We start from the raw sequence: 25,640 nt of genomic DNA, 5'->3' as shown, positions 1-25,640 counted from the left end.
CTCTTTTTTTTAATCTGCTGGTTCTTATCAATAACTTATCTATGGTTGTTTCTGGATGATGGAGATTTTTTTTTCTTTTTTGCTACAGATGATATACTGCAGCTATGTGACATACATGATGTGACTGAAACACTATCATTGGCAGATAACTCTGAAACTATAGAAAATGATGGTGATCTTGAAGGTGAATCGTCTTCAGAATCCTGTATGTTGAGGGTGGATTCTCCTAAACAAAATAAGTCAATGCAGTTATTTAATTATTATTACCATACTGCTCATTTAGCATTACTCATTGTATTGACACTCAGTACTACTTTAAAGGTGAAATTGTAAAAGGAAAATCTACCTATTTCAGCTATTTATTTTTTATCACAAATGCGCTAAAATGATAGTACCATAGAGTAACAACTATATTTTTTTGCTCAAACATGAGAATTCGAGAATTCAAGAATAGTCCGGAAGGAAGACAGGCAGTCCTTAAGAAAGAAGTATGAAATAAAAAAGTTTGCCAACCTGAAGATCCTGCATGTTCAGACATGTTCCTTTCATCATCTTCAACACAGCTTCCTCCTGAGAAGGAACACGACTCATGATGTTGTTGTTTCATTTTTGTAATCAGGCCTTGCATTTCTTTGTTGCATTATTTGCATTTTGCGTGCATGCCTGTCTTACCCATGGGTAGAGGAACTTTATTAAATATTGCCAAACTGGGTTTCTTTTATGGCCTGCTGCTATTATAGGTTTTCCCCTCTAGTGAGAGAATGCTGTGGTAGATCTCAAATCAATGAAGGCTACACTCAGAAAGACCTTAAGACTTCTGGAATATGCTGCTCAAAGAGTTCCACTTTTGTTTCTGCTGCCTATCCCTCCCATCTCACATTTATCTCCAGACTTCTTCCCCTTGTCCAGATCTATTCCACCACCAACAATCTTCTATTCATTGAACTTTTTGAAGCTTTTTACTTTTGAGAGAGGTAAGGGATTGACTCTGTGCACATAAATTTGCAGAGGGACAATAGGTTGAAGTCTGTTATTTCTCACCTCTATTTATTTATTTATTTATTTTATTTTAAACATTTTTGCTGTTAACAAGTATGTTATCTGTGGAGAGAGAAATCCACTGTTTGAGAACTGCAAAACTAAGCCTCTCTGATAGAGCTCAGTCTAGAAAGGGGGTGGGCAAACTTTTTTTTGCCCAAGCGCCACATCGTGGTTGCGCAACTGTATAGAGGGCCAGGTAGGGAAGGCTGTGCCTCCCCAAACAGCCTGGCCCCCACCCCATCCAGTCCCTCCCACTTTCTGCCCCCTGACTCCCCCCTCAGAACCTCCAACCCATCCAAACCCCCCTGCTCCTTGTCCCCTGACCACACCCTTTTCTCAAACCTCATGCTTGTATTTATTTATTTAAGGAACATTTTTGCTGTTAACAAGCATGTTTCTCTGGAGACACAAATCCATAGTTTGAAACTGCGAACTAAGCTGCTCTGATCAGGTTCCCTTCTAGAAGGGGCGGGCAAACTTTTTGGCTGAGGGCCTGCATGGTAGATTTTTCAGAAATTGTATGGAGGCCGCCGTCCCCCCAACACCCCCTACCAGGACCCCCGGGACCCTAACTGTCCCCTGGGATCCCACCTCCTTATACAACCTCCCCAGTGCTCCCCATCCCCTGATTGCCCTCCCAACTCCTATCCACATTCCCGCCCCCCTGACAGAACCCCCAGGACTCCCACTCCCAACCGTCCCTGTTCCCCATCCCCTGACTGCCCCCTCAGAACCTGCCCCATCCAACTGCCCCTTCCTTCCTAACTTCCCCCCACTCCCTTACCAACCCCCCCACCCCCTGTCCCCTTACCAGCAGCAGAAGCTCACAGCTGCTGCACCTGCCCAGAGCCAGTGCCCTCCTCACGCTGCCCAGCAGGAGCAGCAGGCCAAAGCACGGCCGGCATGACTGCGGGAGAAGGGGGACAACGGGGGAGGGGCCAGGGACTAGGCTCCCCTGCCAGGAGTTCAGGGGCCAGGCAGGGCGGTCCGATGGGCTGGATGTGGGCCACAGGCCATAGTTTGCCTATGTCTGGTCTAGAAGATATCGAGTCCCATTGGGTAGATGGAAAGATTAACCTAAATAATCTATACAGAAGTCCCTGGAAACTTATAAAATTGGGTCTCTAATCCATGAAGTGTTGGAACTCATTTACAAAACTTTTCTTAGACATTACATGAATATATTGTCTCATACTATAGAATTAGAATTTATAATCCGTATTCTATGATGAGATATCTTTGAGCTATAATGTATCTTAATTAAAACTATCTTTAAGATAGGTTTTTCCTCAAAAAGCATTTTATCAAAAAAATCCAAATTAAATAAAAAAATCCGATTTTATTTTTTTTTCCAAAAAAATCATTGATTTTCATTCACCCTGTTTATAATTATATGGTAAAAATGAGAAAGTAAGCAATTTCTCAGTAATAGTGGGCTGTGATGTTTGTATTTTTATGTCTGATTTTGTAAGCAAGTAGTTTTTAAGTGAGATGAAACCTGAGGGTACGCAAGCCAAATCTGACTCCTGAAAGAGGCACAGTAGTCTGGAAAGGTTGAGAACCATTGTACTAGGTTATTAATAGATTTCATTACTTTACTGGAAACAGTTTATGTAAAGATGGGTTTCCATTTTGTCACTGATGCACTTTGAGACTTTTTTTTATAAACTGTGATTTATTGTGAGCAGAGAACATTGAAATGTATGTATTTTATCCACACAGTACTGTAGCAAGTTAAACCAATAAGTAAAAGTTGGTATATCTCTTCATAAAAGTTGCTTTTGTTCTAGTGATAGCCTCTAGGAATCAGAGATTTTCAAACATCAAGATTATTTCTTGACGTTATGCTTGGAACTGTACAGAACAGTGGAGAAGACAGTGCCTTAGAGGCAAATGTAAGATAGCAGATCCCGTTTTTTTTGTGTAGGGTTTTTATAGGCTGCCCAGGGTCGAAGAGTAGATATCTGGAGCTCAGGCCACTGGGTTCTGTAATCCTCAAGTGATCAAGAGTATTCCCTCTGGAGTGGGCAGCTAGAGAGGGACTTAGTTCACACCTCTTGTGCCCTATGAAGATGATGGTAATCTATCATGGATTTTGTGATCATAAGAATGGCGTGTGATGTGGGGCCCCAGGCAATTGCCCTGTTTGCTAACCCCTAATGCCCACCCTGGCTTTTGTATGCAGAAAAAACAGTTGTGGCACACATGGGCCGTAGAGTTTTTATAGCATGTTGAGGAGGGTTTCAGAAAGAAAAAGTTTGACAACCCATGCCTTAGAGCACACAGTTTAGTTTAAAGGGAGAAGAAGTGGGACAAACTACATCTAAAATGTAGAAAGGCACCTTTGGTGCAGTCATCTATGTTTGATAGTTACTCAGTCACCTGTTTTCTGTTAAAGCTTAACTAGTTTGTCGAACTAATATCTATCCATACTACTGAAAGCTAGAAGATCATGTATCTTCTATTCTGAAGGACACCAAAACTCCCTTCCTCAGAACTGAGGTTTTGGAAAACTGTGTGTCTCGTCATAATGTGCACTTGACGTGTGTAAGAAAAGAGTACCATGATACTTTTTTCTTGAAGATCTGATATCACTATTTCATCGTTTTTGTGTGTTTCATTTGTTTTACCTGACTTTTTACCTTTATCTTTCATTCTCTGAAAGGTCACTGTTCTAAAGGACTTTTAACTTCTGTTATTTGTATTGGTCGCTGTATGCTCATGTCTCTTTAATTGTATGTGCTGTATGTATTGCAAAACAAAAATCAATAATGTTTGTTTCCTTTCAAAAGGAAAAATCCTGCAAGCGATGCTACAAAAATCAGCAAAGGCATTATTCAGCTATGGCAAAGTAACTTCTCCTTTTATTCTAATCTTTAAAGACAAAAGGAAGGCATCTCAGTTGTCTGAATAGAAAGAATATTCAGATGTTTGAATATTCAAAACTTGCCTCCTTATTACTATACAATAGCCTTTAAAATGAATAATGTCTATTAGAGTTAACTCTAACTGAAAAATATCCAAATGTAAGCTATTTTCAGGGAATAACTAGTCTAGTCAAAATCAATTAGCCCATTGTAGGCGAAAACAAAATGCAGAACAGAAATTGAGAAACTCCTGATCCTGATCCTTTCGACACTTACATGCTTAACTTCAAGCACCTGAGTAGTCCCATGGAACTACTTCCCATTCAGTAAGCTATTGTAATGGTAAAATCACTGTATGAAGGAGTTATGAAGAAGAAATAAGAGTATCTCACAGCTTTAAACTCTAGGCTCTGTTTTCTGAACTGACTGTTCTTTTAGAACAGGAGTAGGCGAACTTTGGTCCTCAGGCTGCATCTGGCCCATCAGAACTTTTAATCCAGACCTCAAGCTCCTGCCGGGGAGCAGGGTCAGGGGCTTCCCCTACTATGCATGTGCTATGGCTTCATGCAGCTCCCAGAAGCAGCAGTATGTTCCTCCCTCTGGCTCCTACGCATAGGGGCAGTCAGGGGGCTCTGCTCACTCCCTTCACCCCAAGCATCGCTCCTGCAGCTCCCACTGGCCATGGGAGCTGCAGCAGTGGCATCTGGGGACAGGGCAGCATGCAGAACCATCTGGTCGTGCCTTCACTTAGGAGCCAGAGGGAGGACATGCCATTGCTTCTGGGAGTGGAGGGGGTGGCACCTATGGACAGGGCAGTTCATAGAACCGCCTGGCTGCGCCTCTGCGTAGGACCTGGAGGGTGGACATGCCGCTGCTTCTGGGAGCTGCTTGAGGTAAGCACTGCCCAGAGCCTTCACCCCGAACCCCTCCTGTGCCCCAGCCCCTTGCCCCAGCCTTGATCCGCTCCTGCCCTCAGAACCCTTTGGTGCCAGCCCAGAGCACCCTCCTGTACCTGAAACTCCTCATCCTCAGCCCAGAGCCCACACCCCCAGCTGGAGCCCGAACCCCCAGCCCAGAGCCCCCTCACACACTCCAAACCCCCCTCAGCCCCTGCCCGGTAGCCCCCCCCACATCTTGAACCCCTTATTTCTGGCCTCACCCTGGAACCTGCACCCCCAGCCCAGAACCTGTATCCTCTCCCACACCCCAACCTCTGCCTCAGCTTGGAGCCCTCTCCCATACTCTGAACCCCCCTGCTCTACCCCCCAGCCTGCAGCCCCCTCCTACACTCCAAACTCCTCATCCCTGCCCCACCTCAGACAGGCCATGACATTGGGATAAGGAAAAAAGAAGGACGAGGATGACAAAAAGAAGTCATGCAGTTCTCTTGTGTGTGCACAGCTTTTTTTTTATTATTATTATTATTATTATTATTTTATTATTCCTTACCATCTCTCACTATGGCTGCTACTCCAACAGACCATCTGAAATCATCTTATTTTTCTGGACCCCCACTTAGTAGTAGGACTGGATTCTCTTCCAAGCGCTGTCCATATGAGACATGACTTAGTATGTTGTGCAGATGTTCAGTATGATTACGTATATGATCTTACCTGTCATTCTCGTGCATGTCTCTCCATGTGAGGGCTCAGTGTCCCTGCTGGGCTCCTGGGCTTGGCTTTTCACTGATTTGGTGGGGACAAAAAGTGGTGATACGCTCCCTAGCTTACCTCACTTGTGATGCCAACATGAGCAGTCACTGTAGATCTTCATAAAAATGATCCTTCCTCTCCTTTCTTCTTTGAATTAATGAGCAGTTACCAATGTTGATATTTAAAGGATTATCATTGGCATCTGAATGCTTATTGAAATGAATGGGGCAGATGTGACAATCTGTGCAGATTACATCATTCAGCATTTCCATGCTGCAAATGCAGGAAAAAGTCCGTGCATCGGTTACACTTGTTTCATGTTTTGAGGCTGTCTCAGCAGTCACAACAGCTAGAGACTTGTTTGTTTTTTTTAATTGCTTTGATTCTGGAGAACATTAAAAAGGTGCCAATATGTCATGCACCTGTGTACCAGTGCAATCCAAGCCCTGATCCCACTGAGACAAATCCCATAGTCATCTCTGACCCCTTCATTCCCATTGTGATTTTCCTTGTAGCTGACACATTACCTGACCAACTTTATATTCTTTAGCCACCTAGGGCAGGTTATTTTTCACCACAGACTCTAAACCCTACTTTGAACTGAACTTGAAAGAGGCCAATGGAACTTTAGTTCGGTCTTATCTTTGTTTAAACTGAAGACGGGAAAGGCCTGGAAGTAATAGTGAAATGAACAAAAAATAAAAGCACTGCCATCCTTTACAACTGCAGGGGAAATTCTAATTTATTAATTTATTTATAAGGCATTAAACATACAGGGCCATATCCTCAGCTGGGTTCAATCTGCATAGCTCCTTTTAAATATAATAGAACTACTGAAGTTACTAACTGTCACCCTGAGTAAAGGGGTTCACAATCTGGCTCTTACCGATTGCCATCACAGAATACCAAACCAAAGATTCAAGTGCAATAACATATTGGCATTTTCACAAAATTTATTGAATGAGAACAATTAAGCTTTATACACTACATGAATCTATTCCTATTATCTCTTTTGGTACATTTCCATCAGCCTTTTATTTACTAATTGAACATATGAGTGACCATACTGGGTCAGACCAAAGGTCCATCTAGCCCAGTATCCTGTCTTCCGACAGTGGCAAATGCCAGGTGCCCCAAAGGGAACAAACAGAACAGGTAATCATCAAATGATCCATCATCCCCTGTCGCCCATTCCCAGCTTCTGGCAAACAGAGGCTAGGAATATCATTCTGTGTTATAGATATATATTGAAACTATCATCTGAGGTGGAATTGTAGTCATTTTTTTTCTAAATAGGGGAAATAATCCTTCTGAATCAATATTGGAGCTGTGATTTTTTTTTTTCAGAGACAAAGGGAGTTAGGCTCCTTGCTCACATTACATTTCAGCTTGAGTCAGATCCCTTTGAAGGTTTCAGTCTTGTGTGTGATGATTAATGTACTAGCTTTAGTGGATGCAAAGACACATAGTTAGGTAATGGATATTAACTTGTAAATTCATTTAACGATGTTTAGCATCTGTTTAAAACTATAGATATTTAAAACTGCCTTGAATATTGTGTTAGGCAGATCACGCATTTTTTCAAATGCTAATAAATGACATTGGCATAGTGGGTTGGAGAAAAACTTATTAATGTGCTCTACCAGATTTGATATGATTAGTTGCAGTGTATTGCAAATGCAAAACTTGCTGATGCAGCTAGTTGTGTTTTAATAGATCATTGACCTGTCAATCAGACTCTGCCCACTTCAGAGATAAGAAGCTATGTTTCCATTGGTCTCTGAGTACAGCACCCTTCTGCAAATTGAGAAATGGTGTAATCATTAACAGGAGTAATGGATGTGAGCATTCAGGTTTCAGCTAGTATCTCTGAGTTTCAAGTCCTGTTATCTTTGTGTGATTAACTCTTTAAGCTATGTGTGCGTGACCAAATGTGTTGTAAATAGGCATTAGTTCTATGAGAGTGGTATGTCAGCAGGTACTCAGGTGGCTTTTTGATCATTTTAAAGGTCTGCAGTCTTAATAAGAAATTCTGATTTGTTTCTTTTTTTCAGACTTGTTTTTTTGAGTGCGAAACATGTAAAGACAGAGAAAGCACCGCGGTAATGAAACTTATTGAAGTAAATAAGTGATAGAACTACCTACCAAAGAGAGCTGTTTTAAAGAGCCATCACTCACACTCAGATTTATAGAGATTTTTGCAGAACCTCATTAAAATATTACATATATTTCCATATGAATACTGATTATGAAGAGCTATTCAGTGTTGTCAAAGTTCAGTGCATTTGACCTGGTAAATCACTTGAGTATTGCCAAAGCATATTGCTTATTGTGGCATCATCAGATGAATCAGGGAGTAGACCAAAGGCTGATAATGCTTCCTCTTAACCTTCCAAAGCTCAAAAGAACATAAGAAAAATCGCAGTGCAGAAAGCTTGAAATGAGGGGAATTAATTTCTTTACTTTGCACAATAATTTCTGTAACCTCTCCTCCTTAATTTTGTTTGTGATGTAATTTATTTACTGCAGAAAAAGTATGCAGATACAAGGTTCATGTAGTATAGAGGTAGATGTTAGTGTAAATTGAGGCTAAAAAGTTATGCTTTCATACAGGAGAATACCTGAATTTACATGTAGATATTTTGCTTTATCAGCAAAGATGAGAGAAAAAGAAATGGAGAAGAAATATGACAGTTTAATGAGAAGTTGCTAAAGCATTCCATCCAGTTTAATGAGAGTTTGCCAGCCCATATTGGAGATTTCTGATGTTTTTGAAAACTGCTCTGTCATTTAATAACAACCAGACATCTTAAAATCAATGCTATATGTTTATATTGCTGTATGCAGAATGTATGCAAAAATTATTCTGAATACATTTTCATGTACCAAAAAATTGTTTTAAAATAGATGACTTGCTAAGTAAATGACGTCTTCATACAAATAACATTTTGTTTCTATATTAAAAGTTGACAAAAATCATCAGATTGCAGTGTCATTTAATCCCCTTTAGGGAAAGTATTTAATGTAATGTCACAAGGTGCCCCCAGGCCTGTACAGTACCTGTATGATATTACACCCTTCCAACATTCTGAGTTCCCCCCCACACCCTACCCCATCTGTAGCTGGCAGATCTTTCTCTGCTTGACAGTATTTTGGTATTGCAGTAAACAAGTCACCATTTAATACGTTTTTGTTTATGTAAGGCATGTGTACGTTGCTGGTTCATGTAATATCTGAGGCATTAATGCAAAAACAGTTGTCTAAAGAAAAGAACATGTTAAAATGGCTTTGAAAATAATGTAGTCATATATTTATGTAGTGCCTCGCACTAAGGTGGATCCCAAGACAGAGGCCACTCTCTGCTTGTATGTGTGTATACACGTACAGACACATGCATAGATGACTATCACTTTTCCCAGGTATACATATAGATGATTATCACTTTTCCCAGTTCTGAAATCCTTTGGGAGGAATTAAAGCAACTTTCAATGTCAACCGGTCTTTTCTTCCCTCCATTTTCCTGTGCTCTGATATACCCCACTTCCTTTGCCATGTGTATACTTCACTTCTTTTATCTCAGGTATCCCAAACCCTATAAATACACACTTATGAACAGCAAGCACAGTTACTTAAAACAAAACATGGAGCTATTTAACCCACAGCAAACAAAAAAGGAAAAAATCATATTGTTATAAACCTCATCCTTCCTTCCCCATGTTTATTTTTATCATTTGTTTTGTTATGTCTAAATTGTAAGTTTTTTGGGGACAAGAACCATGTCTCCTTTTTTCCCCTAAAGTTCTATCGGTATGTCTACATTACCCATCGGATCGATCCAGCGGGGGTCGATTTATCGTGTCTAGTGTAGACATGATAAATCGACCCCCGAGCCCTCTGCCGTCGACTCTTGTACTCCACCGCCATGAGAGGCACAGGCAGAGTTGACGGGAGAGCGACTGCAGTGAAGACACCGCGGTGAGTAGGTCTAAGTATGTCGACTTCAGCTACTTTATTCACGTAGCTGAAGTTGCATAATTTAGATCAATCTCCCCCTGCCCCCGCTCCCCTCTCTGTGTAGACCAGGCCTTAGATAACACTATGCAAAATCAAGAGAGAATGTTTCATCCAGTTGAATTGTCAGGGGAAATTTAGATTTAGATAGGTAGAGTGTAATTACCTATGTTAGAATTTGGTAAAATCCATGCTATGGAACCTTTAAAGACATGTCTGCCAGGACTTCAGTTTTACTTCTAATCTAAAATACCAGTATATACTGGGATAAACGGCCATAAATACAGTTCATGTTCTCATGTATTAACAAAAAGGAGCTAACTTTGAGCTTCTTTAGTTTTACCTTTTGCAGTTTTATTCTCATATGTTGATGCAGTTTTTTATGGAAACTAAAGATAGTAGCGCCTGGGAATTGAAAACAAATCTAGTTCCCATGTTTTTAATCATAGCCAAACTTACAGTCAAACATATGCAGTTCTTTTATTTTGTAATTCTCCACCAATGTTTTTCCTTCAACAGTACAGTTAATTGATCAAGTCTATGTGATTGTTGTTGAGCACAATCATCTTGCAGACAGAGTATGCATGAAACATGGTATTCAGCACACTGCTGGAAATAGTGTAAAACAACACCACATTTCTACAATATATTTCTTTATACTTGAAATTAATGCTGAAAATTATGTATTTATCCCTTTAATTAAAATGCTTTTTTTGTTTCTCAGCTAAACACTGCAGGAAGCTGCTTTAGACTGCCATGTGAATCCCTACAAAGTATTTACAGAAAACAGCAGCTGGGTTTTCATTTTAATTATGATGACTTTACATTTTGGTGACATTTTTAAATGACAGTTTACCTTCAGATATGAATATGTGGTGAGATACGTCTTGCAGTGTTGATTTGTAAACGAGTCACTCTCTAAGCACAGTACCTGATCTAATAATCCCATCTCTCCAGAGACCAGATTGTCCCACTGATGTCCTCATCAAGATTTGTCAAGGACTGGTGGACACACAATTATTCGATGGACACTATCTCAAAATCACAATCCACTGGCCTATTTTTTCCTAGAAGCTTACCCTGCAGGACAGTGAAACAGGTAAGAGAACTGATTAAGAGAACTTTGATTCATACACATTTCATTCAATCTTTTTCTCTTGAGGTAGATGACAGTATTGGAACTACAGTACAGTCTTTTCACCAGACTTTCCTGAGGTATACAGTTTAGTTTCCACAGATACGACAGGAACATGTTTGCATATTTCTTACATACAAAAATTTACAAAGATTTTAAAGACTTTGCACTTCAGGGACATACATTTTTGAAGCACAGCCTTTCTTTCCTTCTGTCTGTGCCTTTGATCCCATAAGGATTTAAAGGTTGTTTTTCATCCTACTCTACAAGATATTAAATTTGTTATATTTAGAAGTCATCCTACTTAATGCTGCATCCAAAGATTAGGTTATAATCTCAAGAGATCTGAGATCCCTTTTTGTCTCCTTAATGTTTCCTTGGTCTCTTTCAAGCCAAATTTACAGCTTGTCTACATCAGAAAATTATTCTGGAATAAGCTAGTAATAGTTATTCTGTGAAAACTTCTCCATGTAAACAAGCCCTAAGTCTTTTTTCAGGCTGCTCCATCTGCTTGGAACAACCTCTCTTTTCCCATGTGACAAGCATCTGCACCTTCTCCCACACTTTCCTTGGAAACCCATTTTGTTAGGCTTCCTTTCCATCACCAATCACCTCTGATTATATGTGATCCCACCCTCTTGCCTTGTCTTTTAATTGTTTGTTTTGCAGCAGGACATTTTAGATTGAAAACTCTCAGAGAAAAAGACTTATCTAAGTTTGTGTTGTAAAATATTCGTCTCATCTATGACAATAAAGTAATTAATAAAAGAATCCTGGGGACTGATAACACAGTAATAGCCTATACAAGAGCTAAAAATTAAATTACTTCTTAATTTTTTTTCATACAGGTATCTAGACCAAGATACCTTAAGTGGAAATAAAAGTTCCAGGAAATAATAGTTTCACTATCACATCTGCCCCCTCAAAAAATATGCAGGTCTTAAATCCCTGAAAATTCTAGGACCAGATGGGTTAAATGTTAGAAAGGACCCTAGAAATGGAAGCCTAAAGAGATCATTTTAAGACATCCTTGGGGTCACTGAATGAAGTAAAGATGTAACTCGATCTTTAAGAGGCTAAGGAGGAGCTAGGACATTGTCAACAGAAAATCTGACTTCAGTGGTAGATAGGATGATAGAGATATTCTTAAGGAAAGTGATCTTATAACATTTGAAGAAAGTACATGATCAAATAGAAATCAGCAAGCTTTTCTAAAGTGTAAATTGTGTCTGACAAATCTGGTAGCTTTTTTGGGGGGTGAGGGGTGGGGAGGTGGTGTTAAGGCGTACTTGTCACTGCACACCACACTGGCTGACATACTTTATATGTAAAGGAAGCAAGTACAGCAGAGAAGACCCAGATTTTGAGTTGGTCAGAAGTTGGTGAGGTGACCTGAAGCTGATAATAAGTGCAAAACGTTTGGGGCCAGCAAGGAGAAAAATAACAAGCGGAGTGCCACATGAATCTGTATTGGGAGTGCACATGCTGCACACACAATGAATGACCTATAGGGCATGATCTGGTATCTCAGATTCCAGACAGAACTAAACTGAGTAGACCAGCTGATATATAGGAAAGTACCTGATCAAAGAAGACTTAGAAAGAGGAAAATTACTGTAATTTTTACAGCAAGTGTGAGCTGTTCTACATTCCTAAGTGACTCCATCTCCTATCTCAAAGTGAGCATACCTTGAACTCCACTATGGGCACCCTGGCACTGATGTGCTACAGCTGTTTTTAGAGATTCTCATGAATGTTTTTCCCCAGATACGGTGTCCTAGGGATGCATGAGCTCTTAAATAAGGTAGAGGGACTTGAGGCTTCATTTGCTTCCCAGTTTGGACAAGAACACTTTGTCATAACTGAGGAAGAAGGCACTGCTATTTGGCAAACACACTTATTCTAAAGGAAATGGCTGGAAATACTATTTTCAACATGTCTAATTTGAAGTGTGGGAGGGAAGACCATGTATAGGGGACTTGGAATATCCTACTCTAAGGAAGTATCTGGAAAATGTCTGACACTCAGCAAAATCTGGCCCTGTCCAAAGGCAAAGCATCTGCTCTTCAGAAGTATTTTTATGAGACCCAAGGATAAGTTATTTTTGTAAGGGATGATTTAGCAGGGTTCAAAGGAAAGAGCTTATTAGAAGCAGGAAAATCATTTCAATCTCCCTTTCATTTTGGAGGTAGAATTCTAACAAGAGCCTCCTCGAAGTCCAGGTACCTTTCTCTAGCTCAGGAAAAGCAGCAAAGAATCCTATGGCACCTTATAGACCAGCAGAGGTTTTGGAGCATGAGCTTTCGTAGGTGAATACCTACTTCGTCAAATGCATGTAGTGGAAATTTCCAGGGGCAGGTATATATATGCAGGCAAGCTAGAGATAATGAGGTTAGTTCAATCAGGGAGGATGAGGCCCTGTTCCAGCAGTTGAGGTGTGAAAACCTAGGGAGGAGAAACTGGTTTTGTAGTTGGCAAGCCATTCACAGTCTTTGTTTAATCCTGAGCATCCTCTGATACTTCTCTAGCTCAGTGATTCTCAAACTTTTGTGCTGGTGACCCCTTTCACATAGCAAACTTTTGAGTATGACCCACCCCCTTATAAATTAAAAACACTTTTTAGTATATTTAACACCATTATAAATGCTGGAGGGAAAGTGGGGTTTAAGGTGGAGGCTGACGGCTTGTGACCCCTCCACATAATAACCTCACGACCTCCTGAGAGGTCCCGACCCCCAGTTTGAGAACTCCTGGTTGCTTATCTCTGCACCCTGGTGTCTTGGCTGGTACAATATGATGCTAATACATCAGGACTCCTGCTATTTGGGTCAGGAACTGGGGGCATTGGAAAGCTGGTGCTTTTAATACTAAGGGAAAGGAATAACATTTGTCAACAGAAACACACCCTAGTAAATGGTATTGGAAATACAAATCATAAAAGAAGATGCTGGCTTCATTTTGACAGGATCGGTACTGCAGAAGGGAGACATGAGTGTGCTACGATATTTTAAAGAGGATTAAAAGTATACAGGAAAAACTACAGCCTGCAACACAGAGGTGAAAATAATGGAAAGAAATGTTTGGGCTAATACCTGGGACGTAGTAGTCATGGACCATAAAAAGAGAATGAAGCTGTTACTCTGTGAACAAGCACAGTATTAATGGTGTCAATTGATCACAATTAACTGAAGCAATTAATGCAAAACAAATTAACTAGATTAAAAATTTAGTCACAATTAATCACAGTTTGAATCGCACTGTTAAACAATAATAGAATCCAATTTAAATGTATCCTAAATATGGTTGGATTTTTTATAACATTTTCAAATATATTGTTTTCAATTACAAAACAGAATACAAAATGTACAGTGCTAACTTTATGCTGTTATTTTTTATTACAAGTATTTGCACTGTAAAAAAGATAAAAGAAATAGTATTTTTCAATTCACCTCATACAAGTACTATAAATGCAATCTCTACCATGAAAGTGCAACTTACAAATGTAGAATTAATTTTTATATAATTGCGCTCAAAAACAAAACAATGTAAAACTATAGAGCCTACAAGTCCACTCAGTTCTACTTCTTGTTCAGCCAATCACTAAGATAAACAAGTTTGTACATTTATAGGCGATAATACTGCCCGCTTCTTATTTACAATGCCACCTGAAAGTGAGAACAGGCATTTGCATGGTACTGTTGTAGCTGATGTTGCCAGGAATTTACATGCCTGATATGCTAAATATTTGTATGTTCCTTCATCCTTCAACCACCGTTCCAGAGGACATGCTTCCATGCTGATAATGATCATTAAAAAATAACATGTTAATTAAATTTGTGACTGAACTCCTTGGAGGAGAATTGTATGTATCCTGCTCTATGGCTTTACCCACATTCTGTCATATATTTCACATTATGGCAATCTCGGATGATGATGCAGCATATGTTGTTAGATTTAAGAACACTTTCACTGCAGATTTGACAAAACGCAAAGAAGGTACCAATATGCAATTTCTAAAGATAGCTGCAGCACTCGATCCAAGGTTTAAGAATCTGAAGTGCCTTCCAATATCTCTGAGGGATGAGGTGTGGAACATGCTGTCAGAAGTCTTAAGAGAGCAACACTCTGATGCGGAACTACAGAACCCAAATCATCAAAAAAGAAAATCAGTCTTCTGTGGTAGCATCTGACTCAGATGATGCAAATGAAGGTGCATTGGTCCACACTGCTTTGGATCACAATTTTGTAGAACCCACCTGTTCTCAGTTTTAGGTGACATAAATAAGCAGGCAGAATTATCTCCCATAAATGTAAAAAAACTTGTTTGTCTTACTGATTGGCTGAACAAGAAGTAGGACTGAATGGACTTCTAGGCTCTAAAGTTTTACACTGTTTTATTTTTTAATGCTGTTACATTAAAAACTACGATCAGAGAACATTATTAAGGTTGAAAAGTCAAGCACTAAAAAGTTAGGGAAGTCCAGAACCGAGGTTGCCTTTGCAGCCTTAATTCAGCCTGTATATGTGTATGCATTATAATAAAGTCTTTAACTACATAATCCCATACTATTTTTTTCCAGCTTCTGAAATAGCACAAGTCTCTGTGTCACAGAACTATTATACGGCCTGTCTCTGTTTCCTTTTATGAATTTTGTGAATGTGAAATTTTTCATAGGGTTTGGCGACCCCTAATGGGCAATTAAGAAACTGTCTGTATTAAATAAATGAAACGGATAAAGAAAAAATCATTTTTTTTCATCGTACAGTTTAAATGTTTTCCTCTCTTTTATCTGCAGCTGGATCAAATTTCTGAACTTCCTTCATGTGATCTTATGCTTGCGGCTTCAACAGGATTCACAGTTCCATGACTTCCAAAACATTTAGACAGAAATAAACAGATGTCTACACTTTCTTGAAATTCCATATTAGTCAGCTATCTTTGGGCAGTATCAGAATTGGGGTATTGTTCCAACATACAGTTCAATTTGAAGACTCATAGCATAGATGAAAAATCTGAGAGTTCTTTTTTTACAAACTGTTTGTTTAAGATGGACAAACTGTTGTTAATTTGGAAAAAAGACTAGTAACTTCCTAGGCATTGTGTCCTTGCTTACATGAATAACAGCTGCTACTGAAACAATTACTCAGATATAGTGTGGGTTTTTTTAGTGTGTATTAAAAAAGTATTAGAAATTCTGCAATAACTTTACCTGCTTTGATAAAATAGTCATATAAGCAATATCATTTTTATGTTAAAGTAGCAAGCTTTTCAATTTGTAAGTAATTTTTAAAACCAGATTTAACCCTTTTAATTACTTATTTATTTGAGAATTCCCCCTCTTCCCCCCCCCCCCATAACATAAAATCAACTGGTAATCATGCAGTAAGAAATTTCTAATATAGGTATTTATTTCTGCCAATATAAAATGAAAGTATAAATAACTAGTTCATGTTAAATTGTTTTAAGTAGTAGATGATGATGATATTTTAATCTTCACAGAAATAAAGGAGGTTTAGCTTCCTGAGAATTTGTTCAGGACTGTTCAGTTTTTCTTTGTTTGCACAGAAAATTTACATATGTTTCATAGTGACACATATCAAAATGAAAAATGTAGCCTAATTATCACTGTAGTTCTATATACAGCTGTATATAACTTGTTCCAGTTTCTCTATATTATCAATCTGTGACTATTTAAAAATATTAAATGGTGTTATTTATAGCTTTAGCCAGTTAATTTATTAAAACACAATATTTATCTGTATGAATTAATTATTTGAAAATTTAACATGACTGCAAGGAAAATAAGTTAATGAAGTTTTGTGGCATTTTATGTTAAAATTTGAAATTTTGTATTGTGCAAAATTATATTTTCTCAAAAAAAAAAAATACAAAAAGCATGTCTGGAAGATCCCAAATCCATATTTTTTTGGGAGCACCCATCATTGCAACCCCACTGAAGGTGTCAGAGGAACAGAGTTTTTTGGTAGCCACTTCTGAAACATGGAAAGAACTCCACCTTTCATCTGACAAACATGCCTTCCATCTTTTTGCTGGAAAATGCAAAAGCATGGATCATGTGGAACATCAGGCACCAGACCCTAGAGACCCAACTGTTCACACAAAAGATCATTTCTCTGTGAACTCTGAAACGGGAAGGTTTGGAGTGGCAGAAGATTATTTAACATCATGTGTACCTGTAGTTGGAGAGATGGAAACTCATGGCAGTACATGGAAGAGGACTGGTGATGTAGCTTCCTATGGTTATCAAATATCTGGAGATAGAGACACATGCAAAAATATGAGTCAAGTTGAATATCAACAGCTTCCTCATATATTTACAAAAACAGATGGACAGTGTACAAAATCCTCAAATTACTGTTTTCCAAACCTCTCTGAAAAAGGTGTCAGCCATCTGGAAGATAAGTGCTGTGATATTTCTGATTTGGTTTCCAGTACTAAACAGATTAGCATAGATTTAAGGTCTATGGAAAAAGAAGATGTTCCATCAGACAATCATAGTGTCCATCATGAACATCTTAGTCAGTACCTGGAAATGTTTTTTCCCAAAATAGCAAAGGATTCAAATACAAAAAAAACACTGCATGATTGTTCAGACTTTGCGATATCAACAGACACCGAATTTCTTAGTATAATGACATCGAGTCAAGTTGCCATTCTTGCACAAAAGCACTTTAAAGAACAGAATAAAATGCAGAAAGGAGCCATGAAACTAAAGGGAATAGAAGCAGGAAAAAAATATGGAGAAAATAAAGTCGTTTTAAATGAATCTTTCCAGACTAATTTTGTTGTCGGAGAATGCACTAATGTGGCAGAGACTGACCAGCAACAAGAGTCTGCAAACTCCCTTGAACTTTTCAGTTCGGAGAGTGCTGAGAACATTGTCTGTCTGGAGTCTACAAGAAGGAAAACAAGTTCTATGGAAAATGCAGAGGACTCTCAAGAACTTGTCAGTGTTGCTGATGAACATCTGCTGAATGAGATCCATATTGAACCACTGAACACAGGACTATTGTGCTCCCAACTAGATAATTATTGTAAAGGCTCTTCTAAAAGAGCCCGAACATCTGAAGATGCCCTAAATATTTCTTACTCTACACTTAAAATTCAGCAGACATCAAAGAGAGCTAAATTGATTTGTTCTCCAACCAGTCCTGAAACAAAAGTGGCTCAAGAGATGTTTTGGAAACGTCAGAAGAATCTGTTGCTACTTAAAAACTGCTGCTGCAAGAGCCAGAAGTACAGTGTTTTGGTCACAGTAGTACATCCTTGTCATGTCAAAGAAATACAAATAAAGTCAAGACCAAAATCTTCCTCTAAAGTTCCCATAGCAACTATTGTAGTTACTGACCAGTCAGAAATAGAGAGGAAGGTTGTGCTGTGGCGGGCTGCTGCATTTTGGTCACTCACAGTGTTTCCTGGAGATATTGTACTACTTACAGGTAAAAACTCCATTTTTAATGTTTGTTGCTTAAAAATTTACCCTTTTTAAAATGTTTTTTATATCTGACGTAGAATAATTTATGAAGAGAGACTTGCAGTCATTAGTTTATTCACTGAAAATTATCTAAATTATCCTGCCACTTAAAAAGCAACAAATTGTGATTTATGGGAGTGGGAACTTTATATTATTATACAATACATATTGATTGTTAGATCTCCAGCATGCACCATGTAGAAGAGCAATATATTGACCTTGTGATATTGCAGTAGGTCAAGTCAAGTATATTCTGTGTATGTAATCTGTCTAGCCAACGAGCATTTATAAAGCAGCTATCACTGTGGCATCTAGTTGCTGCACGTACATCATAGAAACATTGGGATCTCTCCAGAAGGAACAAGGTGTTCAGTGTTTTGCATTTTCATTTAATAGTTCTGCTTTTGAGATCCTTATTTGGATTTCTTCTGTTGTAGCTCTTTATCACTGGTAGTCATGTACCAAACGATTGTAACTGTTGTGGCAAATCCCAGAAAGAGAAGCAGTCCTTGTCAGTTTTGGCCTATGCCATTAAGGGCTTTGTATATCAATATTATAAACTTGAATTGGATATTCAGTGGATGGGGAGCCACTGTAGATTGGAGAGCATTGGCATAAATTGCTCTGTTTGGTTCATCCAGCTCAGGACAAGTTTAATTAAGATTGATGACCACTCCTTATTATACTTGCTATCTCCTGGAACTCTTTAGTTACACTTGGGATCAAATTCATCCCTGGTGTAAGAAGATGCGACCCAGGAGGAGCTACATCTGCTTAAGATATGGCTGGATTTGGCCAAAATAAAGCAAAAAAAGGAAGGAGGATGTGGAACTTTAGAACCGTCATCTTCCCCATCCAATCAACTTTACAATACATTTAAAAGAGATTCCAGGATGTTGTATCTACCCAGCCTACCTCATTTCATATGGTATGAGAACAGTCCTAAACTGTTTCTGTACCTGAAAGTGTGAAAGTGATCCAGAATCTTTCAAGATCTGAACAAAATCCTCACTGCTATAGGGTTTCATAATCTGACCATTTATTCCTTGAAGGTGATCTAGAATTATTCCTATGATCAAATCCCACAAGCACTAATGTTGGGGTATTTTTATCTGGTTATCCCTACTTTTATGTAGGCTCTTATACTGTGCCAAAGACTGATATCTGAACCTCTACGAATTCAACATGAGAAATAATTGTGATTTTTCCCCCCTGACATTTCAACAAAATTGTTTCTAATATTGATAGTCTCCATTATCTCTTGCTTGTTGTGCCTTTTTCAGTCAAAGTTTTGAATGTTTAAATTCTGTTTATTGTATAGTTTTAACTTCTTTACTATTGCTTAGGTACTGTGGTATTATGTGTTATAGAGAAACTAAAAGTAAAGAGAGCTCCCCCTGCCCCTTTCCTCTGTTTGTTTACCTTATCTCAGACTCCATCCAAAGTATTTTTAAGACAGCCTACCAGTGCCTGCCTGAGACAGGCTATATAAGTCAATAATAAACTGTTAGTCTACCTGCCTTGCTGTTTGGAAATCATACTTGGTAAATGTAATTCCCTTGCACAATGTGTTTTTATGAAATACGTGGTGTTGGACTATTAAATATCATACAGTAGAGGATGACTACCATTGAGAAGACTTGATAAAGCAGTGCTTTTATTGGTTCTGTGTGAATTCTGAAAATTATTCATTTTAAAATTAAGCTGTTGTAAAAAGCCTCTTCTAAAAACACTCTTCAGCCACAAGCTAGTGCTCCAGTCCTGCCAGCTGCTCTGCATGGACTATGCAGAGTTCCAGTGAAGTAAATAGGGTTCTGCATATGCATAGGTTTGTGCCTGCATAGAACAACTTTGCAGGCTCAGGTCCTACAAATATATTAAAAGCCAAAATTACAGTTTGGCTGCATCTTTCAAGGTCAGCCTCAGATCACTGTTTAGATAGCACATAAAAGGAAAGTAGCCTACCTGAGTAGTGGAGAAGGCCACTGGCAAGACAGGAACAGCAGGCAGGCCATAATACATTGGAAAACACCAAGGAAATAGATGGAGCAACTTAAACATTAGAGTAGTGAAATAAGATTCCAAATTCAGATTCAGAGCTAAAGTCACTTTAAAGATTTCCAATGCTGAAGTACGACCTCTATATACATCAACCATTAATGTGCTGTGGATTGATGTCTGCTTTCTTTGTTGCAGATGTCACTGTGTATGAGAACCATTGGTATGGAGAAATGATGCTGCAGTCAACATTTACCAGTCAGTTATTTAATCTGGGGAGCTGCTCAGCTATCGATCCCAAAGAATGTGAGACTGCAATATGTGCATAAGCGAGTCTTTATAGTTTATCTAATTCTCAACTTCACTAGATTCGCATTCAAAGAAGAGAATTGTTTACAGATTAAATCACGTATTTTCAAGATTTATTTTAAAAGAAAATTGGCTGTTTTAAAAAATAAATAATCTTCTTATTGTTGTTTGGATTTTCCCTGCAAAGGTAAACATCTAAAGTGTGCAGAACACTAGAAAGTGATCTGTAAAGAGCAATCCTGGACTGTTAGCCAGATGGACTATGTGACACAATTGAGTATTCATCATACAAAGCAAACATTTACAGAACTATCTGAGTTCCCTGTACTTAGAATAAGAAATAACTGCCATGTTTCAGATGTAGCTCTTTAGTAAATGCTGACTTTTTAATGAGGACCACTTTATATGATTCTGTACCAACATAAGAGCTGTTTTTGTTTTCTTACTAATTTTGGGTGCATTTAAAGCAACACACATTTTGTTGTGCTGAAATTCTATCAAATAATAAAGTATGATTAGTTGTTTTTTTTTTTTAAATGGCAAATAAAAAAGTTTTAATGTCAAGTCTGAATCAAATGATAAACTGTTTATGATGATATTTCCAGGCTCTGCCCTGGTTCAGAATTATTTTTTTTCAGTTCAAACGCTCACTAGTCAGATTATAATACATTTCTTGGCCAAAAAAAGAAAAAAGGTCAGATTATTTTCCTTTTCTTTTCTTTTTTTTAAGTTTCCCATGTTGTAGACGTTGATGTTCTCCAAGATTTATTGGCATATGTATCTTCAAAATTTGCCTACTTCAGAGATCTCCCACACAGACAACCGCAGAAGTTGGATCGCATACAGCATGTCCAGCTAAACCGACTTCAGCCAGATACATTGGTGCATTCAGTACTAAAACTTGTCAGCATCACTATACTAACAGGTAAGTGGACTTGTTTGTTAGAGCTTAAGTGACACAAGTTCATGATTATGTTGCAAGCCCAGATACCTTGCCAGTATGCTAAAATGTAGTTAAATCCTGGTCCACAAACCAGCATTTTTAATGACAGTAAATTTTAGAGAATTTTTTTCTAACTTTTTAAAAATCACCAGTTAAATTTTAGATGATGTTTGCATTTTCCCACCCTATACCTCCATATTCTGCTCTGGTCACCCAGAGTGGCCAGGCTTTGCTTTCTGTCAGAACTGTGTTCCAGCACAAAAGATGATTGTTGTATCAATGAAAGTTGTTCTCCCCTCTGAATTCAATTCAGCATGAAATCTCCAACAGCTGATTGTTGGCGGGGGGGGGGGGGGGGGGAGAGACCTGAAAACTGCTAGTTGACTGGGAAGGGGGTGTGACCCCAGGAACCCATCAATGCCAAGTGGTAGAAGGCGCACATCATACTATAACTCACATCAGGCCTGACACACTCATTGCTCGAACTCGTTGTTATAATCTATATCTGAAAGGTGTCATGTAAGGTATCATATGCAAATTGGTAACATGCTGGTCATTAATATTACTGCATGACATATGTACAGGTGGTATATAAAGAATTATAGATGTAGGATGGAAACATTCTTATAAAGGAGTTTGGCAGGCAGTGTATAAGCCCAGCCTGTCATAAGCAAAAGAATGTTGTTTTGTCTGCTTGATTGTGTCTCCAATGTAAAATGAGCAAGATGCGACCAGAAACAATGGAAGAACGTTTATATAGAAGGTAAACAAAGCCATCAAACTAGCAAATGGGTGAGATGACCACTTAATGATCATGATGGGGGATGGAGAGTGTACCCTCAGGAAACTGTCCTGACTCTTGAAACAAAGACAGTGGAATTATGGAAATTATAAGCAAAACCAGAAAGCCATTTTGTTGTCATCACCAGAGAAACACAAGAGGCTAGAGCTCTTGAAATCTGAGAAAGGTGAATCTTACAACTAAGAGAGTTAAAGTCTCTGGAGATTGACTGTAGGTGATAAAGCTACTTGGACAAGGATCATAACTTGCTGAAGTTAGGTTTTAGTCACTAGAAAGCATGTTTTTTGGTAACCTTTTCAGTCTTTTTCACTTTTACTTGAAATGACTCAAACTTGTGTTCTTTGTTAATAAACTTATTCCTGTTTCATTACAAAACTATCTCAGTGCTGGTGTGTTGAATTATAAGTCTTCTGGTAACCTAAGAGGCTTTTCTGTGCTCTGTCTCTTTGGAGGCAGAGATCTTGATATCTTCTGTGAAAATGTAGTGGACATTGCAGGAAGCTGTCTCTGGGGAAATTGGAAACTGGTGTTCACTAATTGTTAGTGAACAGTATTTGGACTGGCAGAGTCCCAAGGAGTTTGCTGGCACGGCTGACTAGCTGGTGTGGCAGGGAGCTAACACATAATTTAGCAGCAGCAAAACTTGCTCTTGCTGAGACAGAGCAGTAACACAGTGGTTCTCAGTTCTGGGTGACGTGAGCAAGACATAACAGAGTCAAGTGTGAGCATGACTTGACAGAGGGAAAGGGAAGCTGATAGCATTTTGCCTAGAGCAGAAAAGATAGCCTTTGTTTTCTCTAAGGAGTCCTAGTCTGGGATCACTGGCATAAGCTGGCTCCTTCTTTCAGTGAAAGCAGTAGTAGTGTCCCTTTCACCTGTTTCACCTACTTCCCCACACTGTTACCTGTAATTGTCAATATTGTCTTTATTCTCCTACAGATTGAACTTTCTAAAGGTGGAATTCTCCATGATGGATGCTTGCATATACTGTACATAAGTCTCAACAGTTATATTTTGAATATAATTTGCTATTGGAAAACTATGTTAAGTATTTGTGAGAAACACTGAATGTAGGTTTAAAGCCCTAAACTATGTCAGAATACTGAAAGAACTGGCACATGAGATTGCTAATCTCATAGCAAGGATTTTTAATAATTCTCTCTGTTGGGAGATAGTACCATGTGACTGAGGAATAGCTAACGTCATTCCTATATTTAAGAAAGGGACGGGGGAAAGTGATCCCAGCAATTACTACCTAGTTCAGACTAACAGATCTGTATGCAAGGCTTTAGAACAAATTGTGAGGGGAAAGGATAATTACATTAATTGAGGTAAATGGTAAAGGAGATATAATTTAACATGGATTTATCATAGGTAGCTCATGCCAGAACTGTTCGTTCGTTCTTTGAGAAAATAACTGATTTTTTAGACAAGGGAAATGCAGTAGATCTAATAATGTACTTGGACTTCTTTAAAGCTATTGACACAGTATGAGAAATGACTAGTTAAATCAGAGAAGGTGGGAATTAGTACTGTACAAGAATTGTAGGCTGGATAAGGAACTGGCTAAAGGGCAGAAGGCAACGGGTTGTGGTAAAAGGTGAAAGGTAAAAGGATTGGAGGGAGATGACTAGTAGAGTTCCCTAAGGATCAGTCTATGGCCCAATCTTACTCATTATTTTATCAGTGACCTTGATATTAAAAAAAAGTGTACTAATGAAATTTACTGATGATACAAAGTTGGGAGTGATCATCAATACAGAGGCGGATCAGAATATTATACAGGAAGATCTTGATAACCTTAAAGACCGGAGTGACTGTAATGGCATGAAATTCAATAGTACGAAGTGCAGTGTCATGCAGTGAGGGTCTAATAATAAGAATTTCTGCTACATGTGTGGGCTAATCATCTAGAAGTGACGGAGGAGGTGAGAGAATGGTGTGTATGGGTTGATTACAGAATGACTGAGCCACCAATGTGGTGCTGCTGCAAAAAAAGTAAATGCAGACCTGGGATTATCAGGCAAGGTGTTTCTAGTAGAGAGAGAGAGAAATATTAATTTAAAAAATTGTATAAGGCACTGTTAAGACCTCATTTTGAATAGTCTGTACAATTCTGGTTGTCCATGTTAAAGCAAGATGAATTCATACTTGAATAGTGCTGAGAAGAGCTATTAGGATGATTAGGGGAATGGAAGGTCTATCTTATGAGAGGATACTAGATGAGTTTGGCTTGTTCAACCTATCAAAAAGAAGGGGAGTAAACAGTAGGGAGGGAGGGTGAAGATCTATTTAAGCAAAAGGGCAGTGTTGGCACAAGAACAAATAGGTATAAACTGGCTATGAACAAATTCAGTCTGGAAATTAGAAGGTGAGAACTATCAGGAGTGAGGTTCTGGAAGAGCATCCCATAGGAGTGTAGGGGAAAGCAACTTCGTTTTGAGAGAGCTGGACAAATTTCTGAGTGTGATTTTTATGACTAGTTTTGTTTTACGATGGTTGGGTGCAATGATAGCCCTGGAGCTCACTTCCAGTTTACGTCTTATGTTCCTCAAATCCCGTGCTTCAAGGCTTTAGCCAGCCACCTGCAGGGATTCCCCTGCCCCCTTCATCCAGTATATTTTGTTTTGTTTTGTTCTCTTTCATCTAAAGTATTAGAGATGGCAATGGGCCACTGGAATAGGTGGGACCAGTGTTCTGATGTGTAACCAGACATTCTCACCCTTATATGTTTCAGTTCCCGGTTTCTGCTCAGATGCTCAGCATCTCACTAATCACATGTAAGGGATTGGGAAGGAATTTTCCCCCAGTTCAGATTGACAGTGACATTGAGGGTTTCTGGCCTTCCTTTGCACTTTGTGTGGGGGATGGAGGGGTAGGAAGGGGTGTCACTTGCCAGGATTATCTGGATATACCCCTCTAACACTATAAATTTGCATATAACACAGTAAAACAGTGCACCAGGGGGACGGGGCTGGGTGCTCCGGCGGATCAAAGCAAGTTCGATATAATGCGGTAAGATTTTTTGACTCCCGAGGACAGCGTTTTATTGGGGTAGAGGTGTATTTCACTTAATCAGTGTATTGCCATTAGGGTGGCCTCGGGGATTGGTGCTTCTTGATCCTTCCTATTCTCTCCCTGTGGCACATAATAGTTTAGTTTTCTGTGGACTGTAATATTTTGGTCATTGGGTTTAATGTGTGGGGTACTGGTTGGTGTTGATGACCTGTGATATACAGCAGGCCAGGCTAGATGATCTGGTGATCCCTTCTGCCCTAAAACTCTAGGAGTCTAAGGCCAGGTCTACACTGCGACTTTTAATCGGTTTAATGGCCGATATACCGATTTAACGCTGTATCCGTTCACACGACGTCGTCATTAATATC

General features: G+C 38.9%; 1 protein-coding gene across 8 annotated transcripts in view; it reads left to right on the top strand.

Annotated features, from left to right (window-relative positions):
- Positions 1–25,640, top strand: part of SHLD2 (shieldin complex subunit 2) — a 115,840-nt gene that overhangs the window by 63,525 nt on the left and 26,675 nt on the right. For 6 of the 8 annotated variants that reach the window (XR_012657039.1, XM_075072539.1, XM_075072537.1 and 3 more), the window contains 4 exons: positions 10,529–10,670; positions 15,503–18,167; positions 20,399–20,506; positions 21,240–21,434. Coding sequence is in view for 7 of the 8 variants with exons in the window: in XM_075072539.1 (XP_074928640.1) it covers positions 16,604–18,167; positions 20,399–20,506; positions 21,240–21,434 (1,867 nt within the window). In the remaining variant the exon portion in view is untranslated. Of the gene's footprint in view, positions 1–10,159; positions 10,447–10,528; positions 10,671–14,613; positions 14,917–15,502; positions 18,168–20,398; positions 20,507–21,239; positions 21,435–25,640 lie in introns of those variants that run through there. The other 2 variants (XM_075072540.1, XM_075072541.1) reach the window with 2 other exon arrangements.

The sequence above is a fragment of the Chelonoidis abingdonii genome, chromosome 15 (assembly GCF_003597395.2).
Source record: "Chelonoidis abingdonii isolate Lonesome George chromosome 15, CheloAbing_2.0, whole genome shotgun sequence".
In the NCBI taxonomy this organism is placed as follows: domain Eukaryota; kingdom Metazoa; phylum Chordata; order Testudines; family Testudinidae; genus Chelonoidis; species Chelonoidis abingdonii.
This window is presented reverse-complemented; position numbering and strand designations above follow the sequence as displayed.